The sequence below is a fragment of the Natrix helvetica genome, assembly GCF_964273705.1.
Source record: "Natrix helvetica genome assembly, chromosome: 2".
Classification (NCBI taxonomy): Eukaryota; Metazoa; Chordata; class Lepidosauria; order Squamata; family Natricidae; genus Natrix; species Natrix helvetica.
The window spans coordinates 108953492-108977976 of record NC_138552.1 but is presented as its reverse complement, the minus strand read 5'-3'; the positions used below and the strand labels follow the sequence as shown (position 1 = coordinate 108977976).

Sequence of the window (24485 nt, the reverse complement as noted above, 5' to 3'; positions counted from 1 at the left end):
AAAGCAACAAACTAATAGGGAGTTTGAATAAATTGACTGGCGAAAAGAACCAGAAAGTTGAATAACACTGAACTTGACAAATTGGCTCTTTTCTAAATCTAAATCTTCCTTCCATCACAACAATAAAGGCAGGATATAAATACATACATAAATAGGCTTTTCCATTTTTTTCATGTTCATTTATTTATATCCTATTTTTTTATTTTTATAAATAACATACGGCAGCGAACATATCCAACAGACTGTCCTCCTATTTTCCCCTCAACAATAACTTGGCAACAATATTCGTCCTCAAGAAAAGTAAAAATACCAAATTTATCAACATTGTTTCTAATTATATATATATTAGTGAGGTTATGATCACAATTGTGACACCTTTCTTTCTCTCTCTCTCTCTCTCTCTCTCTCTCTCTCTCTCTCTCTCTCTCTCTCTCTCTCTCATTCTCTCTCCCTCCCTCCCCCTCCCTCCCCTCTCTCTCACACACACATTTGCCCCAATATGCATAATTATATATTTTCTTGCACTGAACCATTTACTGTTTTAATAACCATCCAACTAATTCTTTCTTGCACTCTTCCTGGTGCCTGAAGCTTCCTGATAATCTCAAAAACTCTAGGTGATTAATGGACTAGGACTTTCCTTCGCCGAAGCCAATTCTAATTCTTCTTCAGAAGACCTACCCTTCTACATGCTTAACATTTTATCTCGAATAATCATCACCATCTTCTGCTTGCTTCGACAACACATATACTAGCTTGGAACAACACAGGGAAGGTAAGCATCTTATCTTTGACAATGCTTTTTACCGTTTACATAGAACAGATATTAAAGTAAAGATAGTCCTCAACCTACAATTGGTCAAAGTTACAATAGACTCCCCCCCCCCCCCAAAAGATATTTACACCCCATGTGAAGTTCCAACAGCTACTCCTTTTTCCTGTAGTCATTTGGCTACACTAGGGACATCTGGCAACCAGCCCACATTTTACAGTCTTTTGCAGTGTCCCTCAGTCATGTGACTGATTATCTGACCTTTTGTGTGTGTGAGAGAAATGGATGTTTATTTCTAGCTTACCGGTAATCAAAGTGTTTATTCAAGGACCACCACATAAAGGTTGTAAAATCAGGCATGGTCACATGATGACCTGCTTAATGACTGTCATGACTTACAACTGTAATTGTAAGTTCAATTACAGTCGTAAATTGAGGATTAGATGTAAACTAGTTTATAAAACAGCAATATTAGGCACCAATGTTTAAAATACAGCATTGTTGGAAGGGCAGAAGTCAAATATTTTTTTGTGGATTGCTAACTGCAGGACAAACAGTGACACATTAAAGGAAAACCACATTTTCCCAATTTACATTAACAGGGATCACTGCTTAATCACAGAATACATATTTTACTTATTCAGTAGAAGACCTGGTTTGATGGTTGGTCTATAAAGCAGGGATTACTCTGCTTGACTAAATATTATACAGAAGATAGAATGACTTATTTCTCTAGAGCTCCTTTATTTAGTACCTCCTTTACAGTACCTAATATAGCACTAAGGACTTCTTCTTAGTCCACAGCAGTTGTAGGAGGAAAGTAATACATTTGTAAAATAACGGACAATCAGAGGGTTAAAAAGAATTGGTGTGAAATTCTTAAAGACAGGATTTGTAGTGGATAATCTAGCAATCTTGTTTGGTGTCTTGGTCAAAGTCAAAGGCTCTGGGTAAGACAGAGCAATAATTGATTACAAGAGACAGTGCTCAGAAATGCACACCCAGAAAGATATACTATAAACATTTTTCCTGACCCAAAAGCTGATTTGTACATCTTCCCCTTTTTATTTCACCTTACAAATTATAAGAAGCTCATGGAAACATTAAGTTCCAGGTACATTCCTCAAAATCTCTGCTAATTAAAAATAAAGGTGCTTGTTAGTCCCAAAGTTGCTTTTTCAAGAGGCAACTGGACTTCCTTGTTTTTCTTTGAAGACGTTTTGCTTCTCATCCAAGAAACTTCTTCAGCTTTGAGCTTCTTCAGCTTCAGATGTCTTCAAAGAAAAACCAGAAAGTCCAGTTGCCTCTTGAAAAAGCACCTTTGGGACAACCATGACCTGGATGGCTGAGAATCTCCATAGACAGGTGTTTGTTACCTTCTTCCCTGGGTTGTTCCCAGGATCACCTTTGGCTTGCTAAGTAATGAGATGGGGACAAAGGGAAATGTATCCCAGCATATCCCGGGATCTCACCCCTAAGTAGCAGTCCACTGCTAGGAACAATGCAATTTCCATTTGCTCAGAAGAGCTTGCTATCTTCCATGAATGGACTCTGGATGTCCTGTTAGATTCTGTGTCTGAGCTAATACCAACAAAGGGTTGAGACGCACATGCTCTAATGGAAGATAATCCAGATGAGCTGCATATTGTCATATAGAACTGAACAGACAGATCTGAATGCTCTGAGGATGTACTCCAGCTTGGTCTAATGTGGGCAGGCAGTTCTAAAGTGATGTGCAGCCAAAATCAGTCATAATATCATTCTTAACATTCTATGTGTTTGTCGATCAGTGTACCCCTGAGAAGGAGAACTTCCCCACAAAATCCCAAGGCGTTATTTTCCAGGCACTATGGTCACCATTTAGTAGCACCAAACAGGGAGATCTAAATACTATAATCTCAAACCACTCAAAAAAACAAGAACTCATTGGCAAATTTGCAACAGTAACCTTTGGTTTTAACAACAGTGGCTGGAATTTTTTTTAATTCAACTGAAAGTTACTCAGAACTTTTATGAGTGTACCGATCTCATTACACCTCTTATCAACAGTAGCTAAGGACCGGAAATGAGTCACGACCACACTAATTAGACCTTGTCCTTTTATTACATTCTATTTTAATATATATTCAACATAAGGTTGACATGCGCTTGGGCTATTTGTACTCTTGGTCTCATCTTTCAGAGAAGATTCCCCCCCCCCTCTTTCTGCATTCAGAAAAGGAAGTGCACGAATGAAAGGATCATTGTAGTGTATGTTTATGGATAAATATATATTGATAGGTGTCCTCCCATCCGGAGATGACTATTTATAATAGTTAACAGCACTTTGACCCAAAAAAGTTTAGACTACAAGAGTTGAATTGAACCAGACATCATGGCGCTATTCTCATATACACAGTGACGTGCGGTGAGGGTTATGGCTGGGGAGGCTGGTGACGTCATCAGGAAGGCGGGGAATGGGACCACGTGTGCAGACCACGTGTGCAGACCACGTGGTCTCGTTCTCCGCCTTCCTGAGTGAACATTAAGGGGACCGCGTCGTAGCATTACTTCCTCCACCGGCACCAGTCCCTTTCACCCCACTCAAGCCTTGCCGCCTGCAGCCACCGCCCGCCCTCGCTGCTCCTTTCGTTGCTTGCCCACCCGCCTCTAAGGCACGCCAAAGCCTCCTTCGTCCCCCCCAGCGCGCGCCCTTTTTATTTCCCACGACACCCCCCCCCATTTCGGGAAAGCTTTCCCCATTGCCTGGGGGGTGAGGGGGGCGGCTCCTCTCCCCCCACTCCCTCCGTCCCTGCCTCTCTCCTCAGCCCCAAAGCTCCGTCCGCGCGACTCACTTCCAAGGCGGTGGCTGCTCCATCCCGCTCCGGCTCTGGAAGCGACCGAAGATCAGGCTGCGTCGCTCGCTCGCTCGCCGGACTGCTTCGGCGCCATTCTGGCTACCTTCGTCCATCCGCACCCGGGAGATGCGGAAGCAGTCCGGTGGACGAGTGACCGAAGATCTCGCTGCCTCGCTCGCTCGCTCGCCGGACTGCTTCGGCGCCATTCTGGCTACCTTCGTCCATCCGCACCCGGGAGATGCGGAAGCAGTCCGGTGGACGAGTGACCGAAGATCTCGCTGCCTCGCTCGCTGCCTCGCTCGCTCGCTCGCTGCCTCGCTCGCTTGCTCGCCGGACTGCTTCGGCGCCATTCTGGCTACCTTCGTCCATCCGCGCCCGGGAGACGCGGAGGGAGAAATGTTGTCGACGCCTCCAGATGACGAACCAGTCGCTTGCTTTCGTCATCGGGAGGCCGATAACATTTCTGCCTCCACGTCTCCCGGGCGCGGATGGACGAAGGTAGCCAGAATGGCGCCGAAGCAGTCCGGCGAGTGAGCGAGCGAGGCAGCGAGATCTTCGGTCACTCGTCCACCGGACTGCTTCCGCATCTCCCGGGCGCGGATGGACAAAGGTAGCCAGAATGGCGCCGAAGCAGTCCGGCGAGCGAGCGAGCGAGGCAGCGAGATCTTCTGTCACTCGTCCACCGGAGTGCTTCCGCATCTCCCGGGCGCGGATGTACAAAGGTAGCCAGAATGGCGCCGAGGCAGTCCAGTGGACGAGTGACCGAAGATCTCGCTGCCTCGCTCGCTGCCTCGCTCGCTCGCTCGACGGACTGCTTCGGCGCCATTCTGGCTACCTTCGTCCATCCGCGCCCGGGAGATGCGGAAGCAGTCCGGTGGATGAGTGACCGAAGATCTCGCTGCTTCGCTCGCTCGCCGGACTGCTTCGGCGCCATTCTGGCTACCTTCGTCCATCCACGCCCGGGAGAGGCGGAGGCAGAAATGTTGTCGGCCTCCTGATGACGAAAGCAAGCGACTGGTTCGTCATCCGGAGGCGCCGACAACATTTCTCCCTCCGCATCTCCCGGGCGCGGCCGGACGGATGTATATAATATTATATATATAGTATATAATATTATATACTATTATTCCATGAAGAGAGGTGAGGCCCTGCCTCCCTTGCCTCTACTGACCGCACGTCACTGCATATACAGTATCTACAATGTCAACCTTAACAAAGCCATCCACTGGAAGAAGAGATTTACCAATGTAGAAAGGGAGAAAATGCAATTAACCATATGGCAGCCAAAATGTGGGAAGGCCAGCACTAGGCGCTTGCCCAAGGTTGAATTAAGGGAATGCTGCACAAGTTTGTTTCAACACCCAATTTATTTAAATGATGAACACAATTAAATGAGGAACACAATGTCTTCTACTGCATTGTGACATGGAAAAAAAGGTTTTGATACAGCAAGAAATCTGGTGGCGTGTTGAAAGAAACTATATTCTCTGCATATTCTTTCTCTCTTCCACTTTTGTAGAAAAGCAGAGATCTGCACATTGTGTGGAAAACAGCACAGAACTACCATGCAACACTGAAGATGTTTAAGAAGAGTTTGGACAACCATTTGTCTGAAATGGTATAGGGTTTCCTGCTTGAGAAGACCTCAAGGTCCCTTCCAATTCTGTTATTCTGCTTAAAAAGAGGGTGGGCAGATTAGGAAGAAAGTATGCATGAATTTCCTATGGGGATGTAAATAGAGTAGGAAAAAACCCCAATGCATCTCTTAATTAATTTGCATAGCTTGTCTGCAATTGTCAGCAACGCAAATTTAGGAAATTGGAATATAGTGGCTGAGCTTCACCTCCTAACAGCTTTGCGCCTGTGGCAGACTTCTTGTAAACTTGCATCAGCGCAACATTATTTTGTGCTTCCTCCACTCTTTATCATTTAAATGCTTTGTTTACTGTTGAAAAAGTATTCTGAAAAAGACTTACAGACCAAATATACAATTGTACATTGTATACTTCACTTTTTCACTAAAAAAATGGAGATGTGCAATTTTTAAAAGTAGAATAATGAAGCATGATAACAATACTATTATAAATGCACCGATAAACTGCATCCAACAGACTGAGGAGCTATGCTACTGTTATGCCTAAATACTAAATAAAAATGGGTTTTGCTTGCAACCAAAAGATAACAAACAGGAAATGAGCTTGATCCCCTCCAGAAAGAATTACAAAACTGGGGAGCAGCCACACAGGTTTCCTTAAGTTCCTAAAAAAACATACCTCTGATGAGAGAAGGAGAACAGGTGAACATCTTCTTAAGGTCATAATGCTAGGAAGGTTCATAAGGACAAATGCCATCTGCTGAAATGGCTAAAGATAGCCCATTTTCTAGCAATTACTCTCTTTTCAGCCCTATGAAACACTTAACGTTCACGAGAAATAAGGGCGAAAACTCAAGTTCTTTTAAATGCTTCCATTTTATGAAGAGGGTGAGAAAGGAATATGAATCGTGGCAAGAAAAAGAGGAAATAATGAAATTCTCTTTCCCAGTCTTCTGTTCTAATCCAGTTACAAGCCAGGAGGAAGACTACACAGACCACCAAACCTGTTTTCTTCAGGGTAGCCAGCATGTTGCAATTAGTTCTTGGCTCCACTTTGAAAGGACAGCATTGAATTACCCAACAACTACAGCTTTTATTCTTTACACTTTCCAAGGTCAGAAGAAAAATAAATAAGCATGCAGTCCTAGCAGTATCAAATACTGGTGTCAGGACACAGATGGTAGAGCTTTGACTTCAAGGAAATAATTGACAACCTTTGTGACCGAGACATGCCTTGGACTCAACTAGAGAAACAGGCAAAGATGAACATTGCACAATATTTGTTGGGGCCGTTGCCTAGCAGCACTATCCAGCAATTCTAAGAATCTAAGGATTCCGACCCTGTTCAGCTGTCAGTCCTACCCTGACACAAAAGAATGTTCAGTATTCATTAACTACAATGCAATGAAATATCCTATTCACAAGACATGTGCCTTGCCATTATTATAGACGTTCCTATAAATCCAAGAGGCTACACTATTATGCTCTGCATACAGCTCATTTTAACAACATTTTAGAACCTTGATGGATTCAGGTGGTGTATTATTATTAATAAGTGACACTATGTGGTCAATCTTGTCTGGACCCAGAAGCTAAGCAGGGCCAAGCCTGTTTAATACTTGGATGGGAAACTCCAGCAAGGCTGTAATGTTAGAAAGTTGAAAAGTCATGCCAGAAGAGAACATCAGTAAATCATTTCTATGTTGCTACCAAATTTTTTTACATAGATATGTCCACGAAATTGCAGGGAATTACATTTCATTTGAAAATGGCTTTAATCCACCAGCAATATAATCCAACCTGAAAGCATAGATGTAGCTTTGATAGCCTATTTGTTTCACATGTAAAATGCTGTTATATTTCAACCCTCATTTGTCTTGGGACAAGATCACTCAGCAAATGCCTTTTTCAGGACACTTTTAATCAGAAATAAAATGGGTACTTACAAGAAACACAACCTTTTCTGAGATGGCAAGTCATGTGGAAATTTCTTCTTAGCTCCTTCATGGTATCCCTAAGATGGGATAGTTTTTCCTTTCCCTATATCAAGGGTTCCCAGTTTTTTAGAGACTGTTATCTGCAAAGTTCATGGAAGTATACATTTTCAATTGTACCCTTCTTATCTGGAAGTTTTTCTCCCAGGCATCAGAATGGCCCAACTCTGTTGGTTTTTAAGTGAAGATAAAGGTTCCCCTCACACATATGTGCTAGTCATTCCTGACTCTAGGGGGCGGTGCTCATCTCCGTTTCAAAGCTGAAGAGCCAGCGCTGTCCAAAGACATCTCCGTGGTCATGTGGCTGGCATGACTAAATGGCGAAGGCACACGGAACTCTGTTACCTTCCCACCAAAGGTGGTTCCTATTTTTTCTACTTGCATTTGTTCATGCTTTCAAACTGCTAGGTTGGCAGAAGCTGGGCAACTAATGGGAACTCATTCCGTTACGCGGTGCTAGGGATTTGAACCGCCAAACTGTCAACCTTTCTGATCGACAAGCTCAGTGTCTTAGCCACTGAGCCACTGGTTTTTAGGAAGTCTATAAAATCATGACCATCTGACCATGGGCCCAGAATAGTATGAATACTCCTTCTGACGAAGAAAAATCTAATAAATAGCATGTTGATTGTATGTTTCCATTTTCTACATTGTTTTTTTCCCTATGGATTGTTTATATTGCTAAATTTAATGTTTTGTTTTTAATCTGAATTTACGAAGGTGGAAAGTGTATGCTGTTCAGGCTCAGCTTCAACTGGAGCAGCTTACAAGCCTTTGTAAACAAATGAGTAAATAATTTTTGTCTATTATGATCATTTTCTGCTTTTCATTTGCCTTAACTTGCAATTGTACTGTGTTAGTTAGTCAAATTCCTTGTGGGATGAATGCCATAAGTGCCATAATTTGCTCTACCCTTCTTCATATCCCTTGTCCTCCTTATCTTGGCCTCAGCTCATCTTGTGTCCTTGCATTGTGGTAGTACAACTTAAGAAAAAGGTGAGTATCATAATCTTATTTAGCCACAAAAAGCAAAGAAAGATCACAGCCTCTATGTAGAATAAACATTGAATATTAGTAGACACCCCTAGTCAGAATTGCAAAAGCCTCAACTACAAGAATTTTTAGTTAGGAATTCGCAAATAACTTCAATATGCTTTATATCTAAGCACAGGGGGAAGTCCTGTTTTCCCCCCTCCAGAATGACAAGCCTGTGAGGTTGATTGTGGCTTATAGATGATACAAAGAAGGCTCACATTGCTTGCATTAACCATTAGTAATGAGTTGCACCAATGCTTCCCTCTTAGAATTCAATAACCTTTTGTGGTGGAGGGACAAATATGCTATAGAATGGATTTAGCATCAATAGTTAGTCCCACCATTTCCATGGCATGCCTTCTACTATGGAACAATTTCTTGTTGAAAAGACCAGCCCTCTTCTGACTACCATTAAAAAGAGGAATGCAATACATTTTAGGCTTCTTGTTTAGTGTTTTGAATGATTTTTCATTTGACTGTATTTTAGGTATGGTTAACAGTACACAATCACAAAATGAAAATGGATAATGTAAAAGATATTCAATTGATCAATTAGAAATTCTGGAATTATGATTTCAGGAAACTCTTTTCTCATTCATTCATTCACTCATTCACTCACTCACTCACTCACTCACTCACTCACTCACTCACTTTATATAGCCACCCACCTCACTACCATATCTCAGTGCTACTTACAAAATTAAAAATGCAGAAAATGATACCAAATCAACAAAAAGTGAAAAGCAAAAATAATTTAAAACGTTAAAAAACAATGCAATTATTAAAAACATAAAAACAATAAAGCAGCATTCATTTTCCTAAGGTGGAGGGAAAACAGTCTTTTGTATGGTTGGGGGAAGGGAGGCAGCAAATGGTAGAAATTCAGAATATTTAAAGCACTACAGGAAGATCAAAAAAGCTGACATGTGTGACAGTTCCCCAGAGGCAACTGAAATATACAGTACATTCCAAAGAATTGCAAAGTACAGCAAGGTAGTCTTCCACAAAGCCATAAAGGAAGAGAGGGGGGGCGAGGGAGGGAGGGAGGGAGGGAGGGAGAGAGAGAGAGAGAGAGAGAGAGAGAGAGAGAGAGAGAGAGAGTGAGTTTCATTTGGGAAAATGTATTAAATACGGTTGACCCATTGCAGAATTAGAAACTTTAGAATTGCCACATAAGAGATTTTGAACTAAGCAGTAAAGCTGGATCAATTAATACATAGCTCCTAAATGGGCTTGTGCCTTTATATCCCACTCCTGTTGGTGAAACTGGATAAAAAATAAACCAGCAAGCAAAGCTAGATAAGAAGGGAACCAAAAAAAAAAGGAAAAAAAATAAAAGAAGCAAAAGAACAAGAAATGACTAGATATCAGAAAATCAGCAAAATCTATCCAAGAAACAACCTATGGATTATCTCACAGATTAGAACACCGCACAGAAAATAATATGCAACAGCAAAATTACACTGAAATCAAGGTGAAGTTCAGCAAAACTTCCTTCTTGAAAAGAAGGGTTAAAAAACAGGAGATTCTTGGTGACAGATAAATCTTTCTGCCCATGCTTCAACTGTTTTCCTTGCCTCTTCACATCCAAATCTTGGTCTTTGTTTTTCTTCTGGAATATTCCCTTTTAAAATCATTTAAAATTTCAGGCTAGCACCCTTTACTGTCTTTTCAATCCTTATTCAACTTTTCTAAGGCTTCTGCTTCTTATTGACCCTCATTTGTCAGACTTCTCTAGCTACTTGGCCCTTTCTAGGATCCAAGCAACAGAGCAACACAGACGGCTAGGTCTCTTTCTTTGACATTAAGTAAACCAACTAATCTCTAGCAGAGATTTCCTAGCTGCCACTGTAAACTCAGCTCCATGCTGCAATGCAATACAGATTGTTTGCATTCTAGTTTTTGTGATTTGCACTTACCCCTGAATCTGGAGGGTCTGGCAACCAGCCTAGCTCATTCTGAGAAGTGCTTGTGTCCAGAAGATTAACTGAAAAGAAGAATAAGAAAAAAAAAATGAGTCAGCCATCAAAAACTTAAAATTCGTACCAACCTTGCCTGAAACAAGTAATGAAGAATCACCCCAAAGGCCTACATGGTCACAGTGGTGAGTTCCTAACCGGTTTACTACCGGTATGCTCATGCTCGTACGCATACACAGAAGCATCCAGGCAGGTGGGTGGAGCCTCCCGCCACCACCACTACTGGTTTGGCCAAACCGGGAGCAACCCACCTCTAATGGTCCAAGGTTCTCTTCTCACCAGAAATCAAAGAGATGCTTTCAAGGAAATCCGTAAGCATTACGAGGGGTAAAGGTAACCCTACTGCTCGAGTTCTCCATCCACTGCTATTCAGAGGCAATCCTGGAAACAAAATCTAGCTCTAGGAGTTCGATCAGCATGATCCTTAGGATCTTTTAAGAGGTGACATGTCTCTTAAGCACCAGAGGGCTGTCAAGAAGAAATGGGTGGAAGCTTGTTAAAGAGAGATCCAATCTAGAGATAAATTTCCTGTCAGAGAGAACAAGTAGTCAATGGAATAGCTTGCCTCCTGGAATTGTGGGTCCTTTATCACTGGAGGTTTTCAAAAATAGACTGGACAGCCATTTGTCTGGGATAAAGTCTCCTGCCTTGAGCCAAGGGTTGGACTAGAAGACCTCCAAGGTCCCTTACAGCCCTATGATTCTATGTTCTACTTGTTCCTGTAACATTCTCAATTGTAGATAGTGCAGACCTAATGTTTATGTTAATAAAATGTAATTATATAATCAAGGACCTGCAAATAAACCAAAATAGTTGTCATGGGAAAGGCAGCTATCATGTAATATTCTCTGATAGTGACTAATTAGTAAGGCAAGGAGCACAAAACTAAACCCGGTGCTTACAATAGCATAGTAGATTAAGAGTATGCTTAGGTTGTTCGAGTAATTATCTTGTCATTGGTACCGATTATTAAGGGCTAGAGGTAATCCTCAACTTACGATGACTGGATGCTTAGTGACTGTTCAAAATTATAACAGATCCCCCCCCCCCCCCCCAAATTACTTATGACCTGACTTTGTAGTTCTGATGTCGCCTCCTCCCTTGTGGTCACATAATTGCATTTTGGGCATTCAAACATTGGTCCGAGTTTATGCCTGTTTGCAGGGTCCTACGGTAATATGATTGTGATTCACTATGGTTTTTTCTGGAAACCAGTGTTTACGTTTCTAGCCAAAACTGCCTCATAGTGAGCAATGGGCTTGCTTAACAACAGTTGCATTCACTGGTGGTGACCTGCTTTATGACTAACATAATTTATGACTGTCATTGCCCGGCTCATTTAGGGTTGTAATTCATTTAGGGTTGTAACCTGTACAATGGAAAGTGAGACAACTCTGTTAGCAACTAAGAATATTGGAAGTCAATGTTTGTGATGAACAGATCATGAACAGCTGGTGTTTGGCGAGACTCCTGCAGAGAGAAGAAATAAAGCCAAAGGCCTAAACATGGCAATTCTGAGCTTAAGGCAGGGCAATGGTAGCTCTCTTCTCTAATATAATACACTGCATCACACAACCAATATGCCTGACAAGCCCTATGGATCTATATTTGAGAGAAAGAAAAACCAGTCTCTAACACAGGGGTGTCCAAACTTGGGAACTTTAAGACTTGTGGACTTCAACTCCCAGAATTCCCCAGCCAGCCATGCTGGCTGGGGAATTGTGGGAGTTGAAGTCCACAAGTCTTAAAGTTCCCAAGTTTGGACACCCCTGCTCTAACATGAAGGCAATGAAAGGATAAATGTAGATATCTCAAGAATATAATGGGGGGAAAATAGAGATACCTTATTCCTTTTTTAAAAAATAATTTTTTATTTATTTACAAACATGCAAAACACACACACACACAACGTAGACGTACACCATATTTACACAATACAATACGAACAGGAACTCCCTGTTCTTTCTAATAGCAATTACCAATTGATACCGTTCTCCTTATATTATTTCCCCTTCTAGTATATTTCATTTGCATTTCACCATTCTTAACCCTCTTATTTTACTCATCTGTCTGCTATATTGGCTGATCACCTCTAGTAAATTTAAACCTCTTGGATGCATATATATGTGTTAATTCTCCTTAACTACTATTTTTGGGCTTTATTGGCTTCCTTCATTGATCTTTGTTTCTTTCCTCCATCCACCTATAACATTTATCCCATATCTGGTAGTATTCTGTTTTTTCTTTTCCCTGGATTTCTTTTGTTAATTTATCCATTTCGGCACAATCCATAACCTTTCTTATTATTTCATCTTCGCTTGGAATTAATTTGTTTTTCCCTTTCTGAGCGAAGGCAATCCTCGACGCCGTAATTATATGTAAAATCAAATACTGTATTTCTTTTTTGTATTTTGCAGTCATTATTACTAGTAAAAAAAACTTCGGGTTTCCAAACTATTTTGACTCCTGTTATTGTCTCTAGCCAATTTTTGATCCTTTTCCATCAGAGATATCTTATTCCAAATTTGAACTAAACCCCCAATCCAAGGCTACCTAACAATTGGAGTTAGTCTTTAGCTTTAAACATCAGTGAAGAAACTGAAAGAAATTCTCCAACCTTGATAAGAAAAAAAGAGCGACGGCCTTACCACTAGTAGGAACAAGTTGAGAACAGCATAAATTCTATAGGCAACCCAAGAAAAAAGAATATATTCAAATATATTAGATTAGATTAGATTTATTAGATTTATAGACCGCCCCCTCTCCCCAAAGGGACTCGGGGCGGTGTACAGACACCACATTAAAACCATATACAAAGAATAAATACACTTAAAATCAAATTAAACCATAAAGCTGTACAGGGTGATAAAAATTAAAAATCAACTTAAAACCAACCCCTAAAATTTAAAAGTGCAGAATTGAGGGACTAAACTGGGATTAGGCCAGGCCAGCTAAACTAAACAGGTGGGTTTTAAGCTTCTTACGGAAGGAGCGGAGATCGGTAGTTGTTCTGATGTCAGGGGGAAGGTCATTCCAGAGGGTCGGGCCCATCACAGAGAAGGCCCTACTCCTGGGCGCCGCCCGCTTGCACTGCCTCGTATTGAATTGAAATTATGCTCACATGATTCCCAAATCTCTGGATGGTTGTTTTTGTTCCCTGGGCTGTCCTCTAATGAACCATTTATACAAACATGCTTATTTTAAAAAGGAAAAACCATTATTTTAAATTTACTGAGGGGTACTTGGTGCTCTCTGAGAGTAATGTAACCCCTCATTTCAACTCTGAGCTATAAATATTCTCCTTTATTTTAGATTTATTGAAGTTATCAATAAAACAAATTCTGGAATGCTAACCCATAAATGCATAAAATATATATCTCTTCAGGTATATATTTGTTAGCGAAAGAAGGAAAGCGACATTTGAACAGTGACACAATGGAAGTCTAAGTGTTGGAGTTTTGTGTTTTCCAATTTTGAAGAAAGAAAATCTGGGACAAAAAATTCCTGGCCTAATGAAGCCCTTTTGTGACAAATATAGGCTGAATCAAATTGTCTTCTCACTCTTAGTAGATTCTAGATAAAGAGAGATAATTAAATAAAGAGGTCTTGGATGTAATGAAAGTAATGCTAAATTTAAGCCCAAATTCCCTCGAGAGAGAATAAAAGAATTTTGGCCAGGAGATGCTATGTGTTTTTCTGCCAGAGATCTAACAGTAGCCAACTGTTGATCTGTTTATGAATCCAACTTGCTTGGGCCTAGCACATTTTTGACATCCAGCCAAGAAACCAAATTTCCATTAAGCTAACTAACATATTAATTGCCAGCCACAGATAGACCTGTAATTGGAAGGATCTAATCAAATCTTTTTAATAAATTGGTCTCAAGTTTGCTTGAGACCATCGTCTTCTTTGTTAATTTGAGAAAATTAAGCTGTTAAAGAAAGCCATTCTTTACATTATTTGACATCTGATGAGTCTGCTTCTCCCACACTGTAATATTATAACTAATACTTGATGGCATTTGACAGCTGATGAAATAAATATTTGCAGAATATTCTATGGAGTTATAGAGGAGGAATAAGAAGGAAGGAAGGAAGGAAGGAAGGAAGGAAGGAAGGAAGGAAGGAAGGAAGGAAGGAAGGAAGGAAGGAAAAAGCTTTGATACTTTTCTTGCTGTTGTTTCCCTTTATTTTTGGAGGTTTCCTCCCATTGTTCCTGTGAAGGATGCAAGGGCCAGGGTTAGTTTTGTTTTTCTCCATTCCAAGGAGCAAAGAAAATGAAGTTTGGATCATGGAGGTCCATCTCTTCCCTTCCCCTTCTTATCTTCTTCTTTGTCACTTGGTTAAAATTCAAACCAAGAATAACAACCATGAATCTTAGGTAGCTCATCTTCCCTTGCTTGCAGGGAACTATTTCCTTGAGGCTATTAGGTTACAGTTGATTTATTAGATTTCATCATCTAACATCTTTCAAAATCAAGGCAGTTCCAGGGATTCATGCATCATAAATCTTAGTAATTAAAAAAAAAACCAACAACCAAACATTTAGATTCTGCATTCTAAAAATGAAGACTATGTTGCTACTATTTCATTTTAAGCTAGCAAAAGCATAAACAGGGACAAGAGGAAATTACCCAATTCATTAGAACTGGCTCAAGGATCTACACTAAAAGCAGACTTGATCGGCTAGCAGGCTGTAAGAAAAAAAAAGCCTCTGTTTGTCAAAGAAAGTGTGTACAGTCATAGACACTTTTGTCTTAAATCCAGACAACAAATAACTGAATTGTTTGTTCTGTTACATGGCTAAAAAGACTGAATGTGAATCAAACTTAAATCCAAGAAGCTTCCTGGTGTTTAAGAGAGTTTAAGGGTTAGAACATGTAGCCCCTGCTTTCCTTCTGATCCCTTTTGACCTTCAGTGATGGAATTCTCATGTTCAATTTCGGGACTCTGCATACTCAGCGTACCCCAAATCAAATCAGTCATATATAAACAGCAGTGAGCTTGCAAGCTTGAATTTAGGATGCATATAAAACATATTTTAAACATTGTAATAGGAACCACCCTTCTACAGCCTTCTATGGCTTTCTATTCCATGGAATAGCTATATCTAAAAATCATGCAAAAGGTCTTTGCAATTTCAGTTGACTTTTATCAGGCCTTGTCTTTATATTCCATTCTGCATTGGGCATGGGGAAAGAGAAGGCCATACTGTTGGCTTAGTTCTTACCCCATCTTCTCTTTTCCTCTTTAAGTCAACTCTGCTCTAGATTCTTCCTTCTACACCCAGCAGTCTCCTCTCCTCTTTTCCTGGCACCAAAAGGGGGTAGGAGAGACATCACCCCTCCCTTCACTTCACACAAACAATATCACCTTTGAGCTGCTGACACAGTCCAAGTATTAAGGAAATTAAGGAAGGAATGGGACAGATCAGGAGTTGGAAGGAGAACATGGCAAGGCGAAGGAAGGACTCAATGGTTCATGGTGAGTTTCAATTAACTTTTAAAATGCTTTATTTACTGTATGCATTTGAACCCCAAATTTTCTAGGATGATAAAATGACCCTTTATTGTTTTCCACATTCCCAACATAAATTTGGAGTATCTTTATACATTCTAGAAAATCTTAAAATCAATCTCATACTAAGTACTTTGGACCCAGTTTTTAAAAAGTGCTTTGGAATGCATGAAGTTGCATATATAGTACTGTCTCAGTGGTGGGTTGCAAATCCCGTTCCAACCGGTACGGTAGGAATGGGGCCGGCGGCGTCCTCATGGATATGCGTGCATGTGTTCAAGTGCCTCCGCGATGCTACAGTTGCTCTGCAGAGTGTCGCGCAGGCGCTGTACACGCCATGTGCCTGCGCAGAAGCCTTTAAACACTGGTAAGGAGCTCGGGAGGGCAGGTGGGCCCTCTGGAGCACCGTACTGGAACGGTATCCAGTGCTCCAGGCTGGCTCCGGTACGCCTGTACCGGGGCGTACTGCCTGCAACCCACCACTGTACTGTCTGTAACTTTTAAAGCAACTGCCTCTTTTCCTGGGACTGTGAGGTATCAGAGAACTCTTTAAAGCAGTTGAATCAGTGTCCATCCCAGGAAAAAATGCTGCTGCTTTAATGGTGCTACCTTTATGGCCTTGTGTGGCCTGAAACATTTTAGAATCAGCTTCAAAAATTAATATTAACAGGATAAAGGCATCATTATATTATTTACACATGGTCTCATTTTTGCTACAACTTCCCTGCTTCCTTATTGCTCTCTAAGACCCACTTTTCCATCAGGAATTTCTGTTGGGAAATATTTCCACAAGTGAGTGAAGGCTTTAAAATGAGAACATGCTGTGAAGCCATGACTGAAGTATTAATTCCCTCCAGTCTCTCAGCTGCTGTCATGTCTCTGTGAAGTGTATCCTATCTTTCTATTGTGAAAACCAAAGGTAATCATATTTTTTAAAGGGTAGAACATCTATACATCAATGACATGTCATAGATAATAAAGTGGCATCCTAAGCACTAATCCATATTACCTTGCTAAGGATCTCTGACAGATCTCTCAATGTTACATGTTACCATGGCTCCTTCTTTGCAACTATACAATAGTCTGCCTTATGCTTGGTTGTTAAGATGGCAAAATAGATCCCAAACTCGATTGTGACGTATCATGACATATCATGACATTTTTTGCCTTTGCGGAGCCGGGATGGGTGTGGCCTGCACGTGGCCCACAGACTGCCAGTTTGACGCCCCCGATATAGATCATTCTAGTTAAAGATATATTAGAAAAACTTAATTATCTCAGGAAACTTTATTTTCCTAAGTAATTCAGACACCATCAACAGGAGTGTTAAAACCTTTTCATTGCATGTGACTTCTTCATATGTTAGGTGGCATAGAAATTTAATAAAAAATATACACAGGGAGTCACTAACTGTACTAAAATAATGCTAACAACATTTTCGAACAGCATTTCTAAAGAACAAAAAATGACTAAAATGTTAGTTATAAACTCCAAATCTGAGGGGGGGGGGAAATCCTATGTTGGAATACAATACTTAAATTCAGCCTCTTAACTAGAGCAATTCATGTGGATACAAGTTTGGATCACAGCTCTACTATAAGAATTCCTGTAACTGGATATGAGTGCTAGGAATGAAACAAAAACTTAAATTATGCAATACATATGCTAAGAATGTGAAAGAAGTTCATCCTAGATTCCCTCCAAGAGAAACAATGCATTCTGTGAAATAAAGAATATATCATGGCACAAGCAGGCACATAATTCAGAGTTTGCTAATGCCTATATTTCTTGGCTTAAAGGTGATAGATAAAAAGGTCTATCTTACAGAAAGTTACATTAAAAAATGCTTACAAATGTGATCCATTAGGAAAAGTTAGATACAAGAATACTTTTTGAGAGCTTTTTCCTAATTGTACAATGAGTAAAACTTTGGCAGTAGAGATGAATGACTGAATAAACATTGATTGGATAAAGGCTGCTCTGGACAGATGGAGGTGGGGGAAGAGGACCATAGCAAATCTGCTTTGAAATGATTAATAGATGCAAGTTATTTTCTTAAAAAGTAGAATATCTAGTTCCTTCCATTTTTGTGCTATGAAATTTAAAACCAAATAATGGATACTAGAGACAGGGAAGCATGCAAGTTGACAGGGAGATTTGGGGGTCTAGCTTTATGTCCTTTGCTCACATGATTGCCCTTTAAGTGTAAGCAAGGGAATTAAATTCCTGAAGTCCTCAGCAGGTAACACCCTTGCCAAAGTGGCTGCAGGTAGGCTGGTATGCAGGTGCCAAGAAAGAACCACAGCTCAAATTATATCATTTTCTTAATTATGGGCAGATGAGGTGTTTCGGGACAATTGCCCTTAAATTTGGGAGAAATAAAAGGTCATATTGTAAATTCGTGATTTGCCAGCGTCATCAATATGACTAGGTTCTGCAAGGAGAAAGTGTCATCTAAAATAGAAACCGAGGCTACACAGAAAAATATTATAGCTGAAAAGGTTTTCCTGGAATATAAGGCATGATTGAAAGCACCAGAACTTTAAACTCAGTTTTATTTTTTAAACGTAACTTATGAACCTTGAATCTGATGGTGGCATGTTTTCATTCATTCATTTCAGACATCCATAACTGGCTGCTGTATTTAAACAAAGCATTCTACCCCAGGTCATTGTCAGTCTTTCAATAATTAGAGGTTAAAGGCCATTCCTGACCATTCGGCTGTTTACCTAAAGCTACAGCGTCAAGTTCAACCAATCATATAAACTAGTTAAACCAAAACATTCTAAGTAAAATTATTCTAATCAGCCATGGAGATTAGTGGGATTGGTTATTATTAAGATGTTGCAACTTCTTTTTCTAGTTATCATGTGCGAAATCGCTGAACCAATACAATATTTAACTTCATTATGGGAGCCACTACAGTAGGTCTGAGTTGGCTTATGCTAGGAGAATCAAGGAAACAAACAAATGGGACTCTCTTAAGAATTTTTCAGCATGTAAAGTTATCCATGTCCTATCATTACACAAATGCAGAAAGCTTCACAAATCGTTTGTAGACCATTTGCAAGGCATACACATTTTCCATCCCAGTTTGGAGCCACTAGCTCTGTTTTTAACACAGAAAATGAAAAGTCAGATGCTCATAAGTAAGGGTAAGAAGCGAGGCAGAAATGAACTTTTCAAGAACTATGCAATAATTTAGAACAGGACAGAGGGGGGCGTTTCCTACCCTGGCAACTTTAAGACTTGCAGACATCAACTCCCAGAATTCTCCAGCCAGCCATAGCAGACTGGGGAATTCTGGGAGTTGAAATCCACATATCTTAAAGTTGCCAGGGTTGAATACCTCTGAGTTTGAAGCACCCTCAGCCATTAAATAACACTAATTGAGGTTTGGGTTTGGCAACGAGAAATATTTAAAGTTTGTGTATTGAGTGAGTGTATATCCATTGCAAAGAAGGAACTGTTTAATTTACTAAAGTTCTACAACAACAAAGATATTTGTAAGTTCTGCTAACAGAATGCATTAGTAATTTTTTTTTAGAGGAGCTAATTCAGAGAAACCTAATTTTACTTTATTAATTATTAACGTGTCCAGTGATTCTTATAGATACCATTAAAAAAATTACATGCATGTTGTACTGTATCAGGAGGGAGAGTGGAGGTGTATAATTGGGAACCAACCCTAAAACAGAAATTACGAGTTACAGCCCAACCCTGCCTGCTACAGACAAGCGGAAGATACCTGATTCCTGTTTCCATTAGGATTTTAATGTAATGAACTTGTAAAGCTTATTTGACTCATAACATTGTTGCTTGCTTACTAAGAGATTTCAGTTACCCAATAATCTCATTAAAAAAAGATCCTTTGAAAAACAACTCTAAAATCCGGAAGCCAACCAAAGCTTCCCTGAAATCTAGAGCTCCAGGGCTACCAAGTGTCATCTGCAAAGATTCCCAAGCTATTGGAAGTACCAGGGCCCAGTTCATCCTGCTTTTCAGCAGGATAGTTAACCCCACAATGGAGCAAAAAAAAACCGGGAGTGTGACTAATTTAACTTTCTTGTCAGGTTCCTCATTGTCTTCCAAAGCTAGGGCTGTTTCATTCATTTCAGATAGCAGCAAATCCAGACTGATCACTACAGTAGATGCTGCAATCGATTCCAACCTGCTGACAAGCAAACCTTAAGTAAGTACAGTTTGGCAGGTTCAGGTTTTGTCTTTGTGGAAAAAATATCTGAAGAGGACATTTCTTAATTCCCCAGCATCTCTCCTCCCCAAAAATCAGCACTTGTGCATAATGCAACTTTGTATGGTTTTTCAAGGTAACATGTCCTTGCGAAGTGTGTTCTCCTTTTGTTTGGCATTTTCGGTTTCAGAGTCTAAAACTTCCCTCTTGCAACATTCGAAGAAGTTATGCGGCTCTCCCAAGTTTTGAACCCCGGCTATCTTTCCCTTCTCCCCAGCTGCCCTTACCTTCTTTAGCAGGTATCTCTCGCAGAAAGGAAACAGAGAACAGAAACAGCAGCTCCAAAGACAGAGCGCCTTTTCTGCCAAGGAATCTCCGCTCCATTTCCCGTGGAGGCAATCCTGCTCCCAGACCAGGCTGGCTCTGAGGCTCAGTTCCGTCACTCAACAAGTCTCTCAGCTTGGTGGCCACAGGCCTGAGACATCGAGGCGCTCGCCTGGTGCCCTTGATGTGAGACTTTCACCAGAGCCAAAGGACTGACGGAGATTCCTGCATTGCAAAAGCTACCTGCCTGGCCCTGACTTATGATGAAAGAGTACAGCAGAGAAGTGGTGAAACCAGTTCTCTCCCAATCAACTGCTTGCTACTAGCTTTAAAGGGGTTGGGCCAGCTACAAGCAGATAGGCTCACCTTAAAGGTAGTTGCCACTTTTCCTGGGAAGTCTCATTTCCCCCCTCCCTCTGTCAGGCTCCGTGGATGGCTCCACAGGGCCACCTGGTGGGCTCACAGTGACATTTTTCAGACCTATGCCCAATGGGAATAGGAAGGAGAAGGCAGTAGAAAACCACTTCTGAAAATGTTGCCAAGAAAACTGGAGGGATTAATCCAGGAAGTCACCAGGAGTCAAGTCTTAAATCCGGATTGATCTATCGTGCCAGATTTTTAGCAGCAATATCCAAGAAGTTTGCTTTTGTCTTCTTGTGATGTTTTGGAGTTTCTTAGTGCATCCTATAATCCTTAGATTTCCTGGCACACACCCATCTAAAGAATAAGCTAGCTTGATCCTGCTTAACATTTTTTTAATGAATAGTCAAAGTTAGGGGTTGATACTTACTAACTTCCCTAACAGAAATAGCAATATTAAATAAAACCGGAACAATATTTAAGCTGTTCCTCAAATTCGTCAGTCTCTTTGGAAGGATAACATGGAAAGAAGATGGGGATGTTTATGGAGGGATCAGAGAAGTCAAGATAATGAGCACAACCAATTAATGGAAATCCCTTTTTAACATGCATCACGTGTACACAAAGGGGGCAGGCCTTCAATTGCATGGTTATACTCACCATCTTCCCCACTTTTGATCCTCCCTTTAGTATATTTAGTAAAAGTAGTATATTCTTTTGCACTGGAAAATAATAGTTAATCAAGCCCTTTTGCCTCTCTCACCTTTTAGTGTACTCCTACCATCTGCTTCTATTCTTTCCCATGTACTTTTGCTTTTGAAATTCTAAATACCAGCTTTTGGTTAATACTAATGTAACATTGTAAAACCTTTGAAGTGAAAATAAAATATGGGTTGCAGAGTAAAATATAGCACAGATTATAAATCATGATGGAGGAGGAGGAGGAGGAGGAGGTGGAGGAGGAGGAAAGTCTTTTCTGGGTTGTGTGTTCCTTTCATAATCATTGTTCCTCCAAACCATATGTTTTGAAGACTTCTTATTGCACAAAAAATTCATACACCAATCTTGGTAGGTTTGATCCTTTCTAAAAGTGGAGAAGTTTTTGCATTTCAGTCAAGACTTCAAGTTTCCAGGAAGTGTGACATCGACCTTGGTTTATGTCAAATGAGTTAAACAAGATCTAAGGTCATCAGAAGCTGAGCTTAGACTTGGCTTTTTATTGGCTTTCATTAGACATCCTTTATTACTTCTACTATGGCTAAAGAAGTCCATATACTGATTGAAACCGGCTGGAACTCTTCTGGATCATCCTCTAAACAATCAGCTTCTGGCTCTTATTGGGTGCCTTGTGGATGAGCTGATTCATTTCTAAATCTGATGCTCATTCAACTTGATTCTGAGAACTTTCCAAGCTGTTCTGTAATGTTTTATTATTCCCATTTCCTTGCTATGGTTTCAAATATAGATTGAAGCAAAGAATGGAAACGAATCAAGGAGGGAAGCCATCTAAAACTAAGGAGAAATTTCCTGACAGTGAGAACAATCAATCAGTGGAATGGGTTGCCTTCAGAAGCTGTGGATGCTTCATCACTGGAGGCTTTTAAGAAGAAACTGGACAACCACTTGTCTGAAATGGTATGTGGTCTCCTGCTTGGGCAGGGGCCTGGATTAGAAGACCTCCAAGGTCCTTCCCAATTCTGTTATATTGGGGATAAGGAATTGTTGAATAATTATTTTGTGTTCTACATCCCCTCATTGGCTTTGTGGAAGTAGTTGCATGATGAATGGAGACTAAAGCAACAGGTGACTGGAATTATAGCCAGAGGTTGGTAGCAGCACTCAATTTTTGATAACTGCATTTCTTTTTCTGACATGCCCTTTGTCTGGCTGATATTTTCCACAGCTAAGTAGTTGCTTATCTGAATTCTTTTAAACCCTGATTTAAAGTAGAGAAATTCATTTTTGAGGATGTTTACATTTTGTAGATGTGGGAAATATAGTCATATCTCTGAAAAAGTACTGCCTGAGTGATAGGACTGCCCCCCCATTGTTTCCAGCTTTCCTATGTTTATAGCCAAACTATGGTGGGGACCACCTGCAGACCCTCTCTTTTGGGATGGTAGTAGGATGCACAGCCATGCTTTTTACTTATGTTGTCAGGCCAGATTCAGGCATATGGACAGGCTAGAAACCAGGAGACTGTGAGTTCTACTCCTATCCTTAGCCATGAAAACCAGCTGGGTGACTTTTCTCTCTCAGCCCAATTCACCTCACAGGGTTATGGGGAAAAGGAGAGGAAGAAGAAGTGTTAGATATGTTTGCTGCCTTGAGTTGTTTATAAAAAAAATAATGAAGGCGGGATATTAAACAAACAAATTAATTTCATTGATATTTCTTCATTCTAAATTAATTTGTATGGCAAATTAATTGAAACTCCAGAGGGAGAAAACATAAATATGCAGAAGCAAGAATAAAATCATCTCTTGAAATGCTGCTAGAAAAATGGCCAAATAGAAAGATAAAGCTATAATTAATGTGTTCTGGCTTGCAGAGAACACAGGTGGACAAAGGAGGCGAGCCAGGACTTAACAGAATGCTAACAGTTTATTGCTAACAGGTTGCCAACGCGGCAATTCACAATACACGCGCTTCGCTAACAGGCAACAGCTGAGCTCTGCTCTGACAGCCTTTATATATGCCGCTGTCAGAGCAGTCAGCCAATCAGCGCTTAGCACAGCGCCCCCTAGCGTAGCGGACCAGAGGGAAAACTATATACACAACACTCCTTTACACCTAGAGAGCGCATGCGTAATCTTGCAAGTACCTTGGGCGGTGACGGATCCGCCCTGATCTTCGCAGAGCGACGTCTGCTTCAGAGTTAGTGGCCGTGGTTTCTAACGGCCTGGGATTTTGTCTACTCGGCTCTACCCCTGCTGGAGACTTATAGTGAACACTAGGTAGATTCCTAGGTTTACTAATTCTATTCTGTGGTGGCTCTGGGGAGGCCGGCCTGGAATTTGGTGTTTGTGTGACTTCGGAGTCTAGCCCTTGTTGTTCCCATGGTTCGGGGCTGGTAGGCCTGGAATTAGCTGTTTGTGTGTTCTCGGAACCCATACCCAGTTGCTCCCCTGTGGTGTTTGCCTCCCCTTGTCGGTTCCGCAACTGATTAATATGGCGTTTCCATATTCGGCCATCCTCTATTTCGACCTAGTAAGAGCAGGGGCCCGTAATTTTTCTAATAATTCCCTTTACCCACAGTGGGTGGCCGGCATAATTTCGTGCATACACAGTAGCGTCTATAGAGAAACCCTTAATCTGACTGTGTGAGTCCAGAGGCTTAGATGGGGCATATTCGGGGTGAAGCCTGTCAAGTGTTGTCCTAATTCGGCGACCCATCAACAATTCAGCAGGGCTTTTATTAGTTGTGGCGCATGGGGTGGCATGTTGCCAGAATAGATATGTATCTATGTCCTCCTGCCAGTTAGTTGGACCAAACCTAGCCAGCGCTTCTTTAGCTGATCTGACCGCGCGTTCCGCTAGGCCATTGGCCGCCGGATTGAAGGGCGCTACAAATGCCTGTCGGATTCCTAATTGCGTAAGGAATTTTCCGAGCAGGGCAGCAGTAAATTGGGGACCGTTATCTGATACCACTAGATCAGGCAACCCATGAGTAGCGAAAACCCTTCTAAGTACCTTAATGATGGCAGGGGCAGTAGTACTAGACAGTAAGGCAATTTCCACCCACTTAGAATAAGCATCAACAATTACAATAAAAACCTGGCCCTTGACAGGGCCTGCCAAGTCCATGTGGATCCGGGACCATGGAGCTCTGGGTTGCTCCCAATTTTGGATGGGAGCTCTGGGACCCGCAGGTCGGGACTC

General features: G+C 41.1%; 1 protein-coding gene across 2 annotated transcripts in view; it reads right to left on the bottom strand.

The window, feature by feature from the left end:
* EPHA1 (EPH receptor A1) overlaps window positions 1-20536 on the bottom strand; it is an 81388-nt gene extending 60852 nt beyond the window's left edge. Inside the window, exons 1-2 of one of the 2 annotated variants that reach the window (XM_081940285.1) lie at window positions 20207-20536; window positions 10152-10219 (exon numbers count right to left, since the gene is read on the bottom strand). In XM_081940285.1, the coding sequence (XP_081796411.1) occupies window positions 10152-10219; window positions 20207-20303 (165 nt within the window). In that variant the 5' untranslated portion in view covers window positions 20304-20536. The remainder of the gene's footprint in view (window positions 1-10151; window positions 10220-20206) is intronic. The other variant, XM_081940286.1, reaches the window with a different exon arrangement.
* Window positions 20537-24485: the final 3949 nt, after the last annotated feature.